Source organism: Lepidochelys kempii, chromosome 1 (genome assembly GCF_965140285.1).
Source record: "Lepidochelys kempii isolate rLepKem1 chromosome 1, rLepKem1.hap1, whole genome shotgun sequence".
NCBI classification, from domain to species: Eukaryota; Metazoa; Chordata; order Testudines; family Cheloniidae; genus Lepidochelys; species Lepidochelys kempii.
The window spans coordinates 12,182,479-12,198,588 of record NC_136380.1 but is presented as its reverse complement, the minus strand read 5'-3'; the positions used below and the strand labels follow the sequence as shown (position 1 = coordinate 12,198,588).

Genomic DNA, 16,110 nt, shown 5'->3' with positions numbered 1-16,110 from the left:
GCTGTCTTGGCCCATTGCTGTTCTTTAAAGGGTGACAACCTAATTGTTTTGAAATTGAATTTTTTTTTTTTTCAAATCATTGAGAGACAAAGAGTACTTTTACTCTCCTGCTGATGGTTATAAAGGTGTTTTCAGTTGGGCAGTTTCTCCCTTGAAGTTTCCAAGAAACAGTGAAATGGACTCCCGAGAAAGTGCTGTCAAATGCACAAACTGAAGGGAGTCAAAGGCCCAGATCCACAAAGGGACTGGGACATCCCCAGACCTTAGCTTGGATGCCTAGGCTATGCATGGGGAGAGTTTCGGCCCTGAGAATGAGACCCACAAAAACCAGCACCCTAGGTGGGTTGTCTTCTAAACTAACTTAGGGTGTGTCCTAAGTCTCACACCTCTCAAGAGTTAGGAACCTATGTCCGAGATGGATGGAGGTACCTAGCTGTGCTTGTGATTCACAGATGGAAACCCCTCTTCTGGAGGCAGGTGCCTAAGCAGTTTCTCGCAAGAACAGCAGTGGTGCACTTAACTCCACACAAAATGGCAAAGGAAGGGCTATAAGCACATAAATTCCTTTGGGGATCTGGGTCTAACTCTTCAGTGTTAGTGGTCTCAGGTATGTATGTAATGTGGTAGTGGGTACCAGGGTTTTCTAGACAGGAATGTGATTTTAAGACAACTGGGCTCCGGTAATCTCTCCCCCATGAAGACCGCAACACCGTTTTCACATCTGTTCTTTCCTTTTATTGAAAAAAAAAATCATTTAGAAAAATGACAGTTTATATCAGGGACACAACTGAACAGAATCTCAATACGAAATATGCCAGTTGGACAAACATGAAGGACATTTACAGCTCTAAAAATGCCATTGCTTTTTTCACCTTGTCAATAAATTTCGTGCTCTAACATACAGAAGTAGCATATTTGCAGTCTCGATATTTTTCTCTTCCAACAGATAAAAGGATTTGATATAAAAATCGATCCCACCCACCCACTCCCCAATCAGATAAATATAAAAATAAAGAAAACACTTGTTTGTGAATGGACAGAGTTGTTTTACATGAAGGTTTTGTCCTGAATTCCTAACATAAAGATTCACTAAGAAAAAGATAAAATGAAGTCAGCAAAATGTGAATGCTAAAATCCCCCAAACACTGCATGGCACAGAGCTACATACTATAAAGCAGTGCCAGGTAAAAAGGAGGAAGTCAATACAGCATTGAGCAAAAACCTCTCTCCTAAAGGTCTTTGATAGGTCAAATGTCATCCAACATCATCTCAAAAGTGACAGAGCAACCTGAAAGGCAGGTTAAACACTGCAACCACACAGGTCAAGACCGTCTGTAGCTTTAATCTGACTGCATTAGCTTCAAGATTTCAGATCCAAGTTTAAAAATCCTGCTTTATCCAGAATTAAATAGGATTTCAGGACAAAAACAGAGGCAAGTAACATTCTTTGCTATTTCACTTTATTTATTAGTATTAATTTAGCATGATCCACGCAGGAAGATGGCCCTTGGAATCATTATTTTGTTTTTCTTTCCGTGGCCAAACTGTCATGAAGCTTGGAGATTTCCGGTTCGTAGGCCTCCATGACTAATGTTCCATTGTTATCAAAGAATTTAGCAATAGATTTGGTGAACTCTGCTTCTCTCGGCTGTTTGGTTTTCCCGCTGATGAAAGTCAATTTCAGGGTGTATTTGTCATCAAACCTTGAAGGGACACAGAAAGAGAACGTGAGTCACAGTTTAGAGAGGGGGCTACTCAGATTTGGCACAGCTGTGTGGCTACATTGGGCTGAGAGCCTAGTAGCCAAAAGAACACCCCGAATTTGAACAAGTGACACATGCTGCAGCAATCCCACATCTTCACCACAGGTGTACGGCCCAGGTCCCAGCATGCAATGCTCCACCGTCTATGCACAAAGATGCTGCAACATGCAGTATCAGTAAATAACTCGATATTAAAGGATTTTTTTACTGCTCTTTTTGGGGTTAGCACTTTCTTAAATTAACATTAGAGTTAAAATAACTAGTAAAATTCAAACTTCTCCATGGCTGTTGATTGCTCTGACCTTACTGCTATTTTAATTCTAACAGGGTGAAACTGATGTAGATGTTAATGGGCAAGCTCATGAATTGTAACCCTGCTTTTTGGTAAGCATCAATATGCATTTAAGAGGCAGTTTTGCTTGAAATTATCTTGTTTTTTGTTTCCTTCAGACAGAGGAGTCCTGAATTTGCAGGAGAGATTCTCGTCTCCCCAAGCGACTAGCACTAACCTCATTTCTTTTTCTGTTAAGGTGCTCAAATGACATAGCGATAATAAAAACCTAGGCAGAAAGGCCCATCCATTCCTGAGTCTGCAAACAGACAAAATGAAGTGCTTTCTTCACATGTCAGTAAAGATCAGTCTCTCCGTGTCACAGTGGACCTGACTTCCTGAAAATGACAGTTTCCATGCCGTGAGATCAGTTCAACAGCCATGGAAGATTTCCACCGTGTGTGTATTAATATGTATCTATATGATCTTTTAAGGAAAACTGTGTTTTTAAGTCAAAGATGAGGTTAATTGGGCCACATTTTAGAAGCCACACTTTGGGGTAATGCCTCCCTGTTTTAAATGACATGAACCAATTCCATGTAAGCAATTCCTCTGCCCTTAAAAGCGAACTAACATTACTCCCGCTCCCTCCCCCACCTACTTCCTTCCTGCTCTGCTTTCATTGTTTCAGTTAATAAAATGCTTGTGTCTCCAAAAGTCTGACTGTTTTACACTTTAATTAAAATATATTTTACAGGCCAGGAATAGAAAGCACAATTAAATCACAAACAGGGAGGCAACCAGCTATTCATATAGGGAGAGATGTGTGTCCCATCTCTTCTGGTGTCATATCTTACAGCAACCAGTACCAGATGTTTTAAAGGTACAGGATTCCTTCCTAACCCATCAGTCAGTGATTGGTTTATGCTGGAAGCATGAGGGTTTGTAACCCTTATTCTTTTAACCTATCTAAGCTAACACTCTCCCCATTTAAAAAGTTTCTTTTTTGAATCATGCTAAACTCTGGGGACTCCAATATCTTGTGGCATCAAGTTATATATATTAGTTATAATAGGGGACAGAAAATTGAATACTGCATAAAAAGTTTAGCCATCTCAAAACTAGAAATCATGATAGGAGCTCAAATAAAAGCAACTAAATGTCCAATACTGCAATCTGCATTCATGCAAATAGAGTTAATGGGTCTACTTTTCTAAGGGCTGAAGGATCAGGCCTAAGCGACTAAAGGACAGAAGGAGTTGACTTAAAGAGAAAAGAGACTTAACTTGGCTAAGTAATGACTAAAAGGGGATGTAACACCAGACAAATACGGACGCAAAAAGGGTGCAATATAGAGATCCTGCTTCTCAACCTTTTTGGGCTCAGGACCCATTTGCAAATGTTTATGGCCTGTTGCGACTCAGTAAATAGTCTGGAGGTGGAGGCCCTGGGGTGGTTTCGGTTGGGTCCTGCCCAGCACTCACCCCACAGTGGCAAATCCAGTGCTGTGAGGCTGGCTGGGCGTGGCTCTCCGCTTCGGGCACTGCAACCTCCAGGGTTGCAGCACCACTCAGGTTTGGCCCCACCCCCATGACTGGACCAAATTTGTTTGCGTGGAGTTGTGACCTGGTTCTTGGGGTTGCAATGCCACTGACTCAAATCTGGCCTTCAGAGCTGGGCGGCTGAACAGTGGCGACTGCTGGCCAGGCATCCAGCTCTGAAGGTAGCGCTGCGGTCAGCAGCAGTGCAGAAGTAAGGGTGGCAATACCATGCCCACTATAGGGCTCTACCAACGGGTTGAGAAACCCTGATACAGAGAGCAGAAAACATGTGGGGTGATTCCACGTGGGTATTAACGGCAATAGAGCACAGGAAGAAAGACAGGCTCTAAGGAAGCAGGTCTCAGGTCATTCAGGGCTTTTGATAGAACCAACACTTTGAATATTGCCCAGAAGCCAACTGGGAGGCAATGCAGTACATGACACAGATGTAATATAGAACACTTTGTATAAGGCTTATGCCACAGTGCTGCAAATAAACACAGACACCAGCCATTTGGCTCCTGCGCTGCTCTGAGTAAATCTGTACAGAGAAAGATGACAGAACTAACAGGAAGCGGAAATGACATTCCTGCCCCACAGTAACTAGTAAGTAGGCAAATCCCAGGCCTCAGCAGGGTGTGGATGTTCTGTCATTATGGTCCTTTGGTAAATGTGGTTCTAGAAGCAAAAATACCTTTTTAGACTGGAGGAAAGTTGCCAGATGTCATCAGGGTCCATCCCTGCAGGATCTTTTCGATGTGCTACCAGGAAAATGCTCTTCTCCTTGTATGAGGTATAGATGGTCAGGATTCCCATCATCACAAAATAAGTTCGGGAAAGTTAAAGAAATTAAGGGAATACGAGAGCCATGCAACAGTAACAAGGAGGACATGTGAACAGTGGAATGCATACAAGTAAATGATTCATCTCCACACAGCGGCTGGGGATTTAATTGCTTCTGACAAGATCATTTAGAGCTTGGTTTTTGGTTGACATTTTTATTAGTATGAACAAGTTAAATGCAAATATAATGTGTCAATCTCTAGCTCTTAGAAATCTTCCCACTACCACAAGACCACAGATCAATGCCTGAAGTAACATGAATGGTGGGCAAAAGTTTATCAGAACCTCTCTTGAACGAGACTTACCAAGGAGTCAGACAGAAAAATCAAAAGATTAAAAGACAATTAAGCGTGAATAGAAAAGAATAAATGGTGTTTTCAGTTACTTGACTGAAATTTCACTGGCTACATCTAAAGGAGGCCTCATGAAAGCCTGAGGTAGAATAAGCAGTGGAAATAATCCGTGTGTCTAGGGTCACACAGCAGGTCAGTGGAATAGTAGGGGTTAGAAGCCCAAAGCTCCTGACTCTCAGCTTTGTGCTCAATTTACCAGCTCACACTGCCCCCCTGAGACTATCTGCACAATTCAGAGAGATTGCTGTATATACAGAGAAATGTTGCACCCTTTAGCCATCACTCTGGACATGGTTAGTGCAGACAATTCAGGAGACTAACTCCTATAGCCAAACAGCAGAAACAAAGTCAGTATTCAGAATGGCAGAGAACATTGCTGAAAAAAACCTGAATGATAAAAGTTACTCAATACTTCACATTTACTAACTGTTCTCTAAATGTAACTTACATTTATACTGCTGTCCTCTTCCCAATTTTTATGTACCTGTTATTCCTTGATGGCAGCCTCAGACAATTGCTCTTGCTTGCCATTTCACTCCCAGCACCTGATCTGTAGTATCACAGGAAGCAGCTGGTGCTATATGAGTCCCTTTGCAGAAATACAAGTTTCTTCCACTAAAATAATGTGGAAGAGGACTTGGATGTTAAAATAAAATACTAAAATAGAAACCTGGCAAGCCCCACTGCCTGTGAAATTCAGACAGGACCTACCAGTTTTACTTCTGTGTCTTCTAAAAGGGGGAAAGACAATTATGGATATTTAAATTTTTTTTTTACTTGTTGGGGAAAGACAGACACCTTAAACCTGCAGCACACAGGAAAGGATATGATACCACGCAGAAAGCGAGAACAGGTTTAGATTCAGGAAAGGGATGCAGATAATCCCAAATCAAAGCCACGACGGCAAAGAGACAGGAGACTGTGCAGATGATGAGGCGACCATCAATCAAACAGAAATTCTCCACATACTTGTACTTTTCCAGGAGAACCTGATGGGAAAGCAAAGAGCCCAGTTTATTGCATACTTGGCTACTTTTACAGATGGCTTCCAAAGAAGAGTTAAATTAATTCTCTATAGATGCACTAATTTTAACTGCATAATCCAGATGATTTTAATTAAAGCATCCGAAAGGGAAAAACCAATTCAACTCCAGGAGCATCAAAGAAACAGCAATAAATGTGGTGAGAGTGCTGCAACTTTAGATATATTTTATATCTAATTTAAATAGTCTTTAAATGTACATAAGTTCTTTAAACTTTTCCTAACACGAGTAAAAGCCATTTTAAGGCTAACTAGCCAATTTTATTAATGGAAAATGACATGGTAATTGAGTTGGAAACATCTAAGAAAGCAAGTGATTTCTGAGTCGTTCACAGCTCTAGGAGGAGACACTCAATAGGAGTCTGATCCTGGAAACGTCTGCACACAGATCTGTCACTGGCTTTCATGAGAGTTCTGTACAGAGTGAGGCTCCAACGTGGAATCCGTGAAGGGACTCAAGTGTTGCAACACTGAGGGCACCTAGAAAAATCACAGAAGCAACAGTGCAACACCCCCCTTTTCCCCTCCCCCAAACCGGGTTAGGCACCTAGGCTCCCTATACGATGAACAGGGAGAGACAGGCGCCTAAGAAAGCACTCCACCAAAGCCAGCCTGCTAGGTGCGGAGCCACCTAAATCAGCCTATGGGAGATGCTGACCGGGGTGGGGTGGGGGTGTTAAGCCCTGCCCCTCTCATAGACACAGGCGCCTAAGTCTGGGCTCCAGGGAGTCGCCCAGCTCTGCTTGTGATTCATGAACCAGGAGACGATAGGCCTAAATTGTGTGCAGAGCCTAAAACAAAATGGCCGAGGGGAGGGCGAGGACCTCCCATACAACTCATTAGCCTAGTGGCTAGGGTACTCCCCCAGGATAGAGACTCCTGGATCATGTCATTCCTCCTCCTGATCTGCCACCTCTCTGTTGAGTGCCATTAACTACTAGGCTACACAGGCATTCTAATTTGGTCACTGGCCCAATTAGCACTGAAGTATTCCATTGCTGAATTCAAGTGGAACAACTTCAGAAGGAGACATTGAGGAAATCACAACAGAATATCCCATAGCCTGGTAGCTAGGGCACTCACCTGAGAGGTTGTTGCTCCCTGTTCAAATCCCTTCTCCTGCTGGGAGGGGAAGGGGGGGGAATAGGGGACTTGAACTAGGGGTCCCCCACATCCTGGGTGTGTACCCTATAATAGAAAATCAGGGTTGGAAGGGACCTCAGGAGGTCATCTAGCCCAACCCCCTGCTCAAAGCAGGATCAATCCCCCAACTAAATCATCCCAGCCAGGGCTTTGTCAAGCCTGACCGTAAAAACCTCAAAGGAAGGAGATTCCACCACCTCCCTAGGTAACGCATTCCAGTGCTTCACCACCCTCCTACTGAAAAAGTTTTTCCTAATATCCAACCTAAACCTCCCCCACAGCAACTTGAGACCATTACTCCTCGTTCTGTCACCTGGTGCCACTGAGAACATCCTCTTTGGAACCCCCTTTCAGGTGAATACTGGGTACAGATGTAGTGCACTCATCTTCAAAAAGATATACTGGCATTAGAAAAGGTTCAGAAAAGGGCAACGAAAATGATTAGGGGTTTGGAACAGGTCTCATATGAGGAGAGAATAAAGACACAACTTTTCAGCTTGGAAAAGAGGAGACAAACAGGGGATATGATAGAGGTATATAAAATCGTGAGTGGTGGAGAAAGTGAATAAGGAAAAGTTATTTAGTTGTTCCCATAATACAAGAACTAGGGGCCACCAAATGAAATTAATGGGCAGTAGGGTTAAAACAAATAAAAGGAAGTTCTTCTTCACACACTGCAGTGTCAACCTGTGGAACTCCTTGCCTGAGGAGGTTGTGAAGGCTAGGACTATAACAGGGTTTAAGAGAGAACTGGATAAATTCATGGAGGTTAAGTCCATTAATGGCTATTAGCCAAGATGGGTAAGGAATGGTGTCCCTAGCCTCTGTTTGTCAGAGGGTGGAGATGGATGGCAGGAGAGAGATCACTTGATCTTACCTGTTAGGTTCACTCCCTCTGGGGCACCTGGCATTGGCCACTGTCTGTAGACAGGATACCGGGCTGGATGGACCTTTGGTCTCACCCAGTATGGCCATTCTTTTGTAGTTGAAAGCAGCTATCAAATCCCCCCTCATTCTTCTCTTCTGCAGACTAAATAATCCCAGTTCCTTCAGCCTCTCCTCATAAATCACGTGCTCCGACCCCCTAATCATTTTTGTTGCCCTCCATTGGACTCTTTCCAATTTTTCCACATCCTTCTTGTAGTATGGGGCCCAAAACTGGACACAGTACTCCAGATGAGGCCTCACCAATGCTGAATAGAGGAGAATGATCATGTCCCTCGAACTGCTGGCAACGTTCCTACTTATACAGCCTAAAATGCCGTTAGCCTTCTTGGCAACAAGGGCACACTGTTGACTCATATCCAGCTTCTCGTCCACTGTCACCCCTATGTCCTTTTCTGCAGAACTGCTGCCTAGCCACTCGGTCCCTAGTCTGTAGTGGTGCATTGGGTTCTTCCGTCCTAAGTGCAGGACTCTGCACTTGTCCTTCTTGAACACAAGGCTAAAGGTTAGAAGGGAGGTCTTTCCCGCCCCTGGCTGTTCTGTGTGGGCCCCTTGGGTGAGTTTGATCTGGAAGGTGTGCTCAGAGGGTGCCAACTGGATTGGGCCCGCGCACATGACTTAGGGGACCAAACACCTGTCTTTCCTGGTTTGTGAATCACTCTGGGGCTGAGGTAGTAGATAAGCCTCCAAATACCTATCATGACGCAGTAGTGCTTATGTTCAGGAAGGAAACAGGCGCTCAGGTGCCTAGAGTGAAGCTGCAACGAGCACGCCCAGAGGAAAATACTTAGATGCCAAGTGAGTTTAAGCACCTACTGGGTTAGGCAGCAGCCGAGTGGGAGTTTTGTGCCTCACAGTAGTGCCTAAAAATGAAATGTAGGCACTTAAGTACCTTTGTGGCTCCCACGGCAGTGATTTCAAAAGGCCCATCGGGAGGCTAGCATAGGTCAGTCAGTCAGAATATACCTTTTTGGCAGAATCATCCAAAGAATTTTTCACAGCTGATCCATCCCACTTGTCAATTTTTACTGGTTTGTCATCAATCCTCCACTGCAATGCAAATTGAGAAATCAAGTCACTTCCAAGAACTTGGCATGAGTAAACATTTTATTTGTAAAACACGTGTTTCCACACTGAATAGGAAGAGAAGAGCAAATGGTAACTCAAAACCACACTCAAAGGAAGTGCTCCATAGCAAGTATTATTTGTATATGAACAACTGCCCAAAGATTAATGAAATCTAGTACCTATTACACAATTGTGCTGCAGTACTGTAAGTGGTTTGTACCGCAATTCAGCATGATGTTAGACCTTCCAACCATGCTTTTTTCAAAGCAAACCTCAGGTTTAGTAGATTTTATTGTTGTGGCCATGATATACCAAGTTTTGAAAAGGTTTAATCTGATGAGTCTTATAAGCAGTGCTGTAGAAATGATCTCATAAAGTGACAATTTAAAATGGAGTGATTGTAATTTCAGTTCTATGCTTGCCTTTGCCAACAGATGCCACTGCCAGTGATAGGAATGTTAATGATGCTGGATGATTTGTTAATTCTTTTCCATCAAATCTTCCAAAGTACTTACATTTGCTATGAAAACTGTCTTTCTCTCTCTCTCTCAGGTTACAGGCCCCCCACCCGGGTCTGAAGCCCTCTGGCTTTGCCCTCCCACCCCCAACCCAGGGCAGTGGGGCTTGGCTGGGCTCAGACTTCGGTCCCGCCTCCTGGGGTTGTATAGTAATTTTTGTTGTCAGGAGGATGTCACGGTACAATGAAGTTTTAGAACCCCTGTCCTAGACGAATGAGAGATTTTTAAAGAAAACAAGAACAAAAATAATCCCCACTCTTTTAACCCAGCTATACACTGGCCATCTAGCCACTTGGCAGTGTGAGCTAGTGGAAAGAGCACTGCACTGGAACTCTGGAGACCTGGGTGCTATTCTCAGCTTTGCCACTTGTGTGCTGAGTGGCCTTAGGCAAATTACTTAGCCTCTCTGTGCCTCAGTTTCCCCATATGTAACATGGGGATGACGACTCTGAACTCCTATGTAAAGCGCTTTGAGATCTACTGATAAAAAGTGATATGTACGAGTTGGGTATTATTATTACATTCAAATTTTCCACAAGTTGTCGCCCAGAGATGCGACCCTATTGCTTATGATGGACCAAGTATAACTTCACATGTGTAATACAAGAGTTAACTCCCTCCCTAAAGTCCATAAAACTCATAGCAATATCTGTCTTAAATTCATTTGGCAGGACTTTGCAGTACTGCTTTGAGCTGTGTGTATTTTAAATGGCCCGATATTTCAGTAGAACTTGAACCACACGTTAGATCCTGGTAGGAGATATTCTGAACTTGCATTAGTTCCCCTAAGTGAAGTTGACAAGATGACTTACTGACTTAGTGCCAGAAGAGCACACTTCTCTCTCTGGTTAAAATAAACTATTTTAAAATAAGATGTTTGCCCTGATTTACTTCTATAGGCGCTGAAAAATAATCACACAATTCTGCTCCGAGAGACACAGGCATGAATTGCTGAATGCCTAGGAAACTTCAGCACGTGTGCAAGTGCAGGAGCTGATTTTACAAGGCAGAGTAGTAACAGGCCCTTTGCCAGTAGTTAATATAGCCCTTGTTTTTGTGTAAGTTTAAAATAGAAGATATTTATGGAAGATCACTGGACCCCGATTTTTACAGCAATACTAAGGTTAGTATAGAATGAATCATAGCTGAGAAAACCCTTTCCCACAGATTATAACGGCATACAAGTCAATGATTTTTAGATTTTTTTCCACCCTCCACATTAGATCACCCACAGGGGTTTAGTTGAACATGTGTGTTTGGAGTCGGTGGGTGGGGGGAGAGAAGGGAAAGTGAAAAAGGTTGAGGGGGAAGGATTTTTGAGTTTCTTTCTAATAACTAGACTGGTACCCAAAGGTCAAGTAAGCTTTACATCCCCACACCACCTCTGAGTCCCTCAGTCCCTCCTTATCTGTTGGCAGAAAGAAACCAAAAGGAAGTTGAAGAAAATAATTCAAATGTCATGACTGCACACGAGCATTTCCTAGGCATCCTTCGCCAAAATATCTAGGCTCCATTTCTCAACTGGGGTGAGAGGGGAAGATGGGGGGCGGGGGAGAGGGAGTTTTATGGGAAAATAATTGCCTACAGGTGATTGTATTTTGATTACTAGAGCCTTAACACGTATTACTGTTCCAAAAAGAAATGACGTAAAAATGGCAGCTTCTTATGCTACAGATCTGCTGTGTGTGTCACTCAAGTGTCAAAAACAAGTTACTACTGTTGAGTCAGAGTCCACATAGAATAGCTTGATCCTATTCTGTTGCTGATGTACAGACTAGAACTGTGAACTGTCAATTGCAGGACCATGTTCTGTCCTCTATTACACCGGTAGAACCCAATGAAACCAACAGTGTTACAAAGAAGCAAAAGTGTCATTTGACCTGTAGAATCTTCGTTACTGGTGATGAAGTACAAGGAGAGGCTGGATTTTCAGGGCTGATAGAAAAACTAGGTTTCAGAGTAACAGTCGTGTTAGTCTGTATTCGCAAAAAGAAAAGGAGTACTTGTGGCACCTTAGAGACTAACCAATTTATTTGAGCATAAGCTTTCGTGAGCTCACGAAAGCTTATGCTCAAATAAATTGGTTAGTCTCTAAGGTGCCACAAGTACTCCTTTTCTTTTTAGAAAAACTAGCTTTTTACTTGTGAAATTGAACAAATTTGATCTGGACTTACTGATATAACAGGTAAGTTCAACAAGCCATTTAAAAGTCTCTTTTTTGGAACTGACCTGCCCCATTTGAGATGAACTGTGAAAAATCAAAGAAATTCTCAATTATTTCTGTGTGCCCTTTATTAAATTACCAGAACACACGTTAGCTACCGAATTGCTTCCCATTTCTGAAGCGACAATAACTAGTTCTCTTCACAAAGTCATTACTGTATTCTTGGGCTTGTTCCTAAAATAGGAAATGAAGGGAAAAAGTGACTTGGAATCCAAAAATATTTAAAGGGAAGTTGTCTTCATGTTCCATGATTAAACATTTAATACTAACTTATGTTAAAAGTGATCTCTGAACATTTGAGCCACTGAATAAAATGTCTGTGTTATAATAAAAGAATCCCTCTCATAAAATGAGAAATGTGTAAGAATTCAAAGGTGTCCATTATAGGGCAATTAGGGATAGATGATAAATATGGAGATGAAAGTGATTCTTTAAAAAAGTTTATTGACATGTTGGTCAATAATGTTCACTGCTTTAGTAACTGAGTGCCTCACATTAACGAATTTTGCCTCAACCCAGTGTGTTAGGATTTGCCCCATCTTCCTTTTTTTGCCTCAGCGTAGCTACCCTCATGCCAACCCTAGAAAATGCACAGCAGCTTGTTCAGGATGCAGCAGCAAAGGAGAAGCCCTGCTGACAGGTAATAATCTCTTCTAGAGGCTAAGTACAGTAGAATCTCAGAGTTACAAACACCTTGGGAATGGAGGCTGTTCGTAACTCTGAATAAAACTTTATGATTATTCTTTCTAAAGTTCACAACTGAACATTGACTTAACACAGCTATGAAACTTTACTATGAAGAAGAAAAATGCTGCTTTCCCTTTATTTTTTAGTAGTGTACATTTAACACTGTACTGTACTTGCGTTCTTTTTGGTCTCTACTGCTGCCTGATTGCATACTTCTGGTGCCAAATGAGGTGTATGGTTTACTGGTCACTTCATAACTCTAGTGTTCGTAACTCTGAGGTTCTACTGTACTTATAGGCTTCCACCCCTCCCAGTAACCATGTGCTTACGATAACGCCAAGACTCATTTGTTAAGCTACCACCATGTTAATACTTCCTTAAAGCTCACTCCTGCATCTCAGCAAGTTAACACACACCAACCCTCCCCACCCCCCCCAAACCCAACCCCACCCCATTATGGAAGGAATTCAACATGTTCACAAGTCATTGCATGATCTTTACCTTGGTCCTTCCTCACCCCTTTCACCCTGTTATTCTCATTTTATTAGACTGTGGCATTTTTAGGAGCGTGAACTTGTCTTTTCACATATTTCTAGAAGGCACACAGCACATGTTAGGGTGCTGTAGACATAAATAAGCAGATGTCTTGCAAGGTCATCCGAGGATAAGCAAGGATATAGTCTGCACAAGTTGCTCCAGTAAAAACGCACTCGTATACTACATCCAACCCACAGCCTTGTATGACAAGGACTGAGTGAAAGTGACACCCGAGTTCTTAAACCACCTCACTGCCTGGAAGCAAGTCTCCTCAATAAGCAAGGGGCATAAATGATATTCTCTCTTATATTTGCAAGTAATTTCACCAATGGGCCTCTACTACGTGGAGCAACAAGGGAGCTCAGATCAGCCCTCAAAAGACAGTACAAGTCAAATCCCTGTCATCACTACTAATTGATTCCCATCTTACACTACAACACCAAAAGAGAGGGTTTCAGACCTTGAGGATGGAGCGAACATCTGCATGTTTAAGGATGGTTGGCACCCTCTCCTCCACATGAGGTTAAGTAGCCAAGAGGAACAAGTCAGCAGCCTATGTAGACTATGGTTGTAATAAATCTATTTAAACTCAACTAGAAAGACAGTCTGTCAGGTTGTGGCTATCAAAATCAAAAGGGCTGCACCTGATCTAGCTTATGGTCAAAGATGAACTGCAAGCCCTACTAATGGAGCAAGACAGTATGGAGTAGTCAGTATGCATAGTACCCAGAAAAGTTCTACCTGACAGTATATTTATAAAACACGAGAAGTGTGCTAAATATTTGTCCCTTGCCATGGCATACCTCCTGGCCTTAGTCTTAGCTCTTCTGTAAAGCTGAACACAAACCCTTGTAACCAAAGATATTCAGACACCAGCAGTTCTCCAGATATCACTTCACCAACATGTGCCCCAACTGCTCTGCTCCCTGAGATCACCAGGTTTCATCAAAGCCATCCAAAGCATCCAAGAATCAACATGAGTGAGAAAGAACAGCTCTCAAGTAAGAGTGTGTGCATGCATGCAAACAGAAATCCTGAGAAGAATACATCAGATTATAGTTAGGGTTTCCAACAGATTCAATGCACTGTTACTGAATGACTCAGTTTCTGCACCAACTGGACAGCCGCCATTTCAGAAGATAAAGATATTTATATTCCCCAGCACACATTTGCTTTGGTTGCACTTTACATAACCACAATTGAAGGCTTACCAAGCACATTGAAAAATAACGAGGATACTTCCAGAAGGCATCACACTAAAACCACAAACTGCTACCATTTGAAATCCGAAAATTAAACACATTTGCTTGCAGCAAGAAACCTGGAAGTATTTAATTTTTAAAAAACCCCATCGTTTATAGCAACAGTTAACGCAAGTGTTTTTAAGAGATGACTGCAGCTCTAAAAACATATTGCCTACAGTATATTTTGATCTCAAACTCGATTGTCCCATTCCAGGCCAAAGTCAAGGCTGGTGCAGAGAAAGGGAGAAATAAAGATGCAAACACCTGGCCCTTCAAAACTGGGCTGAGATTACCAAACTCACTTCATATTAATAACCATAGGGATTAGGCCAGATCTACACTACAAACTTTTCCCAGTATAGCTATGTCTGTCAGGAGTACAATGAGGTACAATCTCTAATTGACAAAACTGTGCCAGTAAAAGCCCCTCATGTGGACACAGCTTATACCAGCAAAACTCACACTTTTGCCAGTGGAGCTTATTTTGCTCAGAGTAAGGTGGTGGTGGTGAGCATTTGGAATAAGGAATGTTAACATAAGCTGAAGTCATACTAGGAGTGCTTTGCTGATCTTGTATAGCTGTACCAGCAATATGCTCTTAGCGTAGACCTGGCCTTAGTTTCCTTTGTTTCGTTACTTCTGCATTTTACTTCCTATCATATGCTGCACATGCCAGGCAAACAGACAACGTTGAAAAGGGACAAAGCAGAGGGACCAGTTACAGCTGTCCATTATTTCAAATGTGCATTTACAGAACCACACCTCTGTGCTGAGTAAATTCCGATAGCAAAATGCTCCATGAAGCAGGGTTGGGTACTAAGGAGTGCCTGTAGAGGAGCACGTTAATTGCAAAATGGGATGTTGGCAGAAGAGGGCTTGCTTGCGCCAAGAGCCCTGTTTCAATGCTCACACATAGCACATACATGCTAAGAGCACCATTTCAATGTACATAGGTGAGGAAGCCTTATGGAACCAAAGAGTCCCCCTCCTACATTCAGGGTGGGGAAAGGGGACCACATATGGGCTCAAAAGCCCTGCTTCAATACTCATGGGGAGGGAGCCATGTAGAGGTCTCTCGACACTCAGATAAAGGGTGTGAGGGATGCTCTTCGGGGGGGGGGGCATGGGTGCCAGGACTCCTGTGCTGAGGGTCACAGGACCAGCCCCAGATGGATGCCTGTGCCCCTGTACCAGGTCTTCTGGAGATAATGCTCTAAGGGGCCGGGGCCCCCACCTCAGGGTTCAAAAGGGAGTGTGTGTGCCAGGATCAGCCTGTGCCCAGTGAGGGTGACCCCTGGGGGCGCACAGAAGATGGCTGGCCGGGGGGGGGGGGGAAGGGAGAGACAGGGAGCAGCCTGCACCCAGTGAGGGCGATGCTGGGGGGGGGAGGGGGAGAGGAGGCGGCTCTGGTGGGACAGGGAGCAGCCCGCACCCAGTGAGAGGGATGCCCGGGGGGAGAGGAGGCGGCTCTGGGGAAGGTGGGGCAGGGATCAGGCCCGGGTGCCCCCGCCCATTCCCACAGAGGCCCCCCAAGGGGAGGGGCCTGCACCCAGTGGGGGGGGGATACCCGGGGGAGAGGAGGCGGCTCTGGGGGGGAAGGGAGCAGCCCGCACCCAGTGGGAGGGGGGATGCCGGGGGGGGGAGGGGAAGAGGAGGCGGCTCTGGGGAAAGGGGGGCAGGCATCAGTCCCGGGTGCCCCCCGAGGGGAGGGGCCTAGCCCCGGGCTGCAGCGCCTGAGCCCGAGGCCCCAGCCGCGGGGCGCCCCGAGCCCGCCGTGCCCTCCCCCAGCCCGCTACCTTCTCCAGCAGCCCGTTCTTGCCGCCCTTCGCCGCCATCTTCTCTCCTCCCTCCACCCCGCGGCTCGGGGCGAGCTGTGCGCCGGCGATTGGCTGCGCAGGGCAGCCGCGCGGGGGCTGACGGGATTGCTAGCG

The 16,110-nt window shown here is 44.2% G+C and overlaps 1 protein-coding gene and 1 long non-coding RNA gene across 3 annotated transcripts in view; one reads left to right on the top strand and one right to left on the bottom strand.

Annotated features, from left to right (window-relative positions):
• Positions 1-2,751, top strand: part of LOC140907713 (uncharacterized) — a 23,793-nt gene extending 21,042 nt beyond the window's left edge. The window contains exons 4-5 of the long non-coding RNA XR_012157589.2: positions 2,091-2,147; positions 2,294-2,751. This is a non-coding gene — a long non-coding RNA (uncharacterized LOC140907713). The remainder of the gene's footprint in view (positions 1-2,090; positions 2,148-2,293) is intronic.
• On the bottom strand, positions 713-16,110 carry SPCS2 (signal peptidase complex subunit 2). 2 transcript variants are annotated; one of them, XM_073334270.2, is made up of 5 exons: positions 15,976-16,107; positions 8,868-8,951; positions 5,601-5,760; positions 4,270-4,405; positions 713-1,703 (listed from the first exon to the last, which is right to left on the bottom strand). In XM_073334270.2, the coding sequence occupies exons 1-5, from the start codon at positions 16,012-16,014 to the stop codon at positions 1,517-1,519; spliced, it is 606 nt and encodes a 201-aa protein (XP_073190371.1). In that variant the 5' UTR covers positions 16,015-16,107; the 3' UTR covers positions 713-1,516. The 2 variants fall into 2 exon arrangements, with proteins under 2 accessions (XP_073190371.1, XP_073190380.1); XM_073334279.1 differs by lacking the exon at positions 8,868-8,951 and having other exon boundaries at positions 15,976-16,110.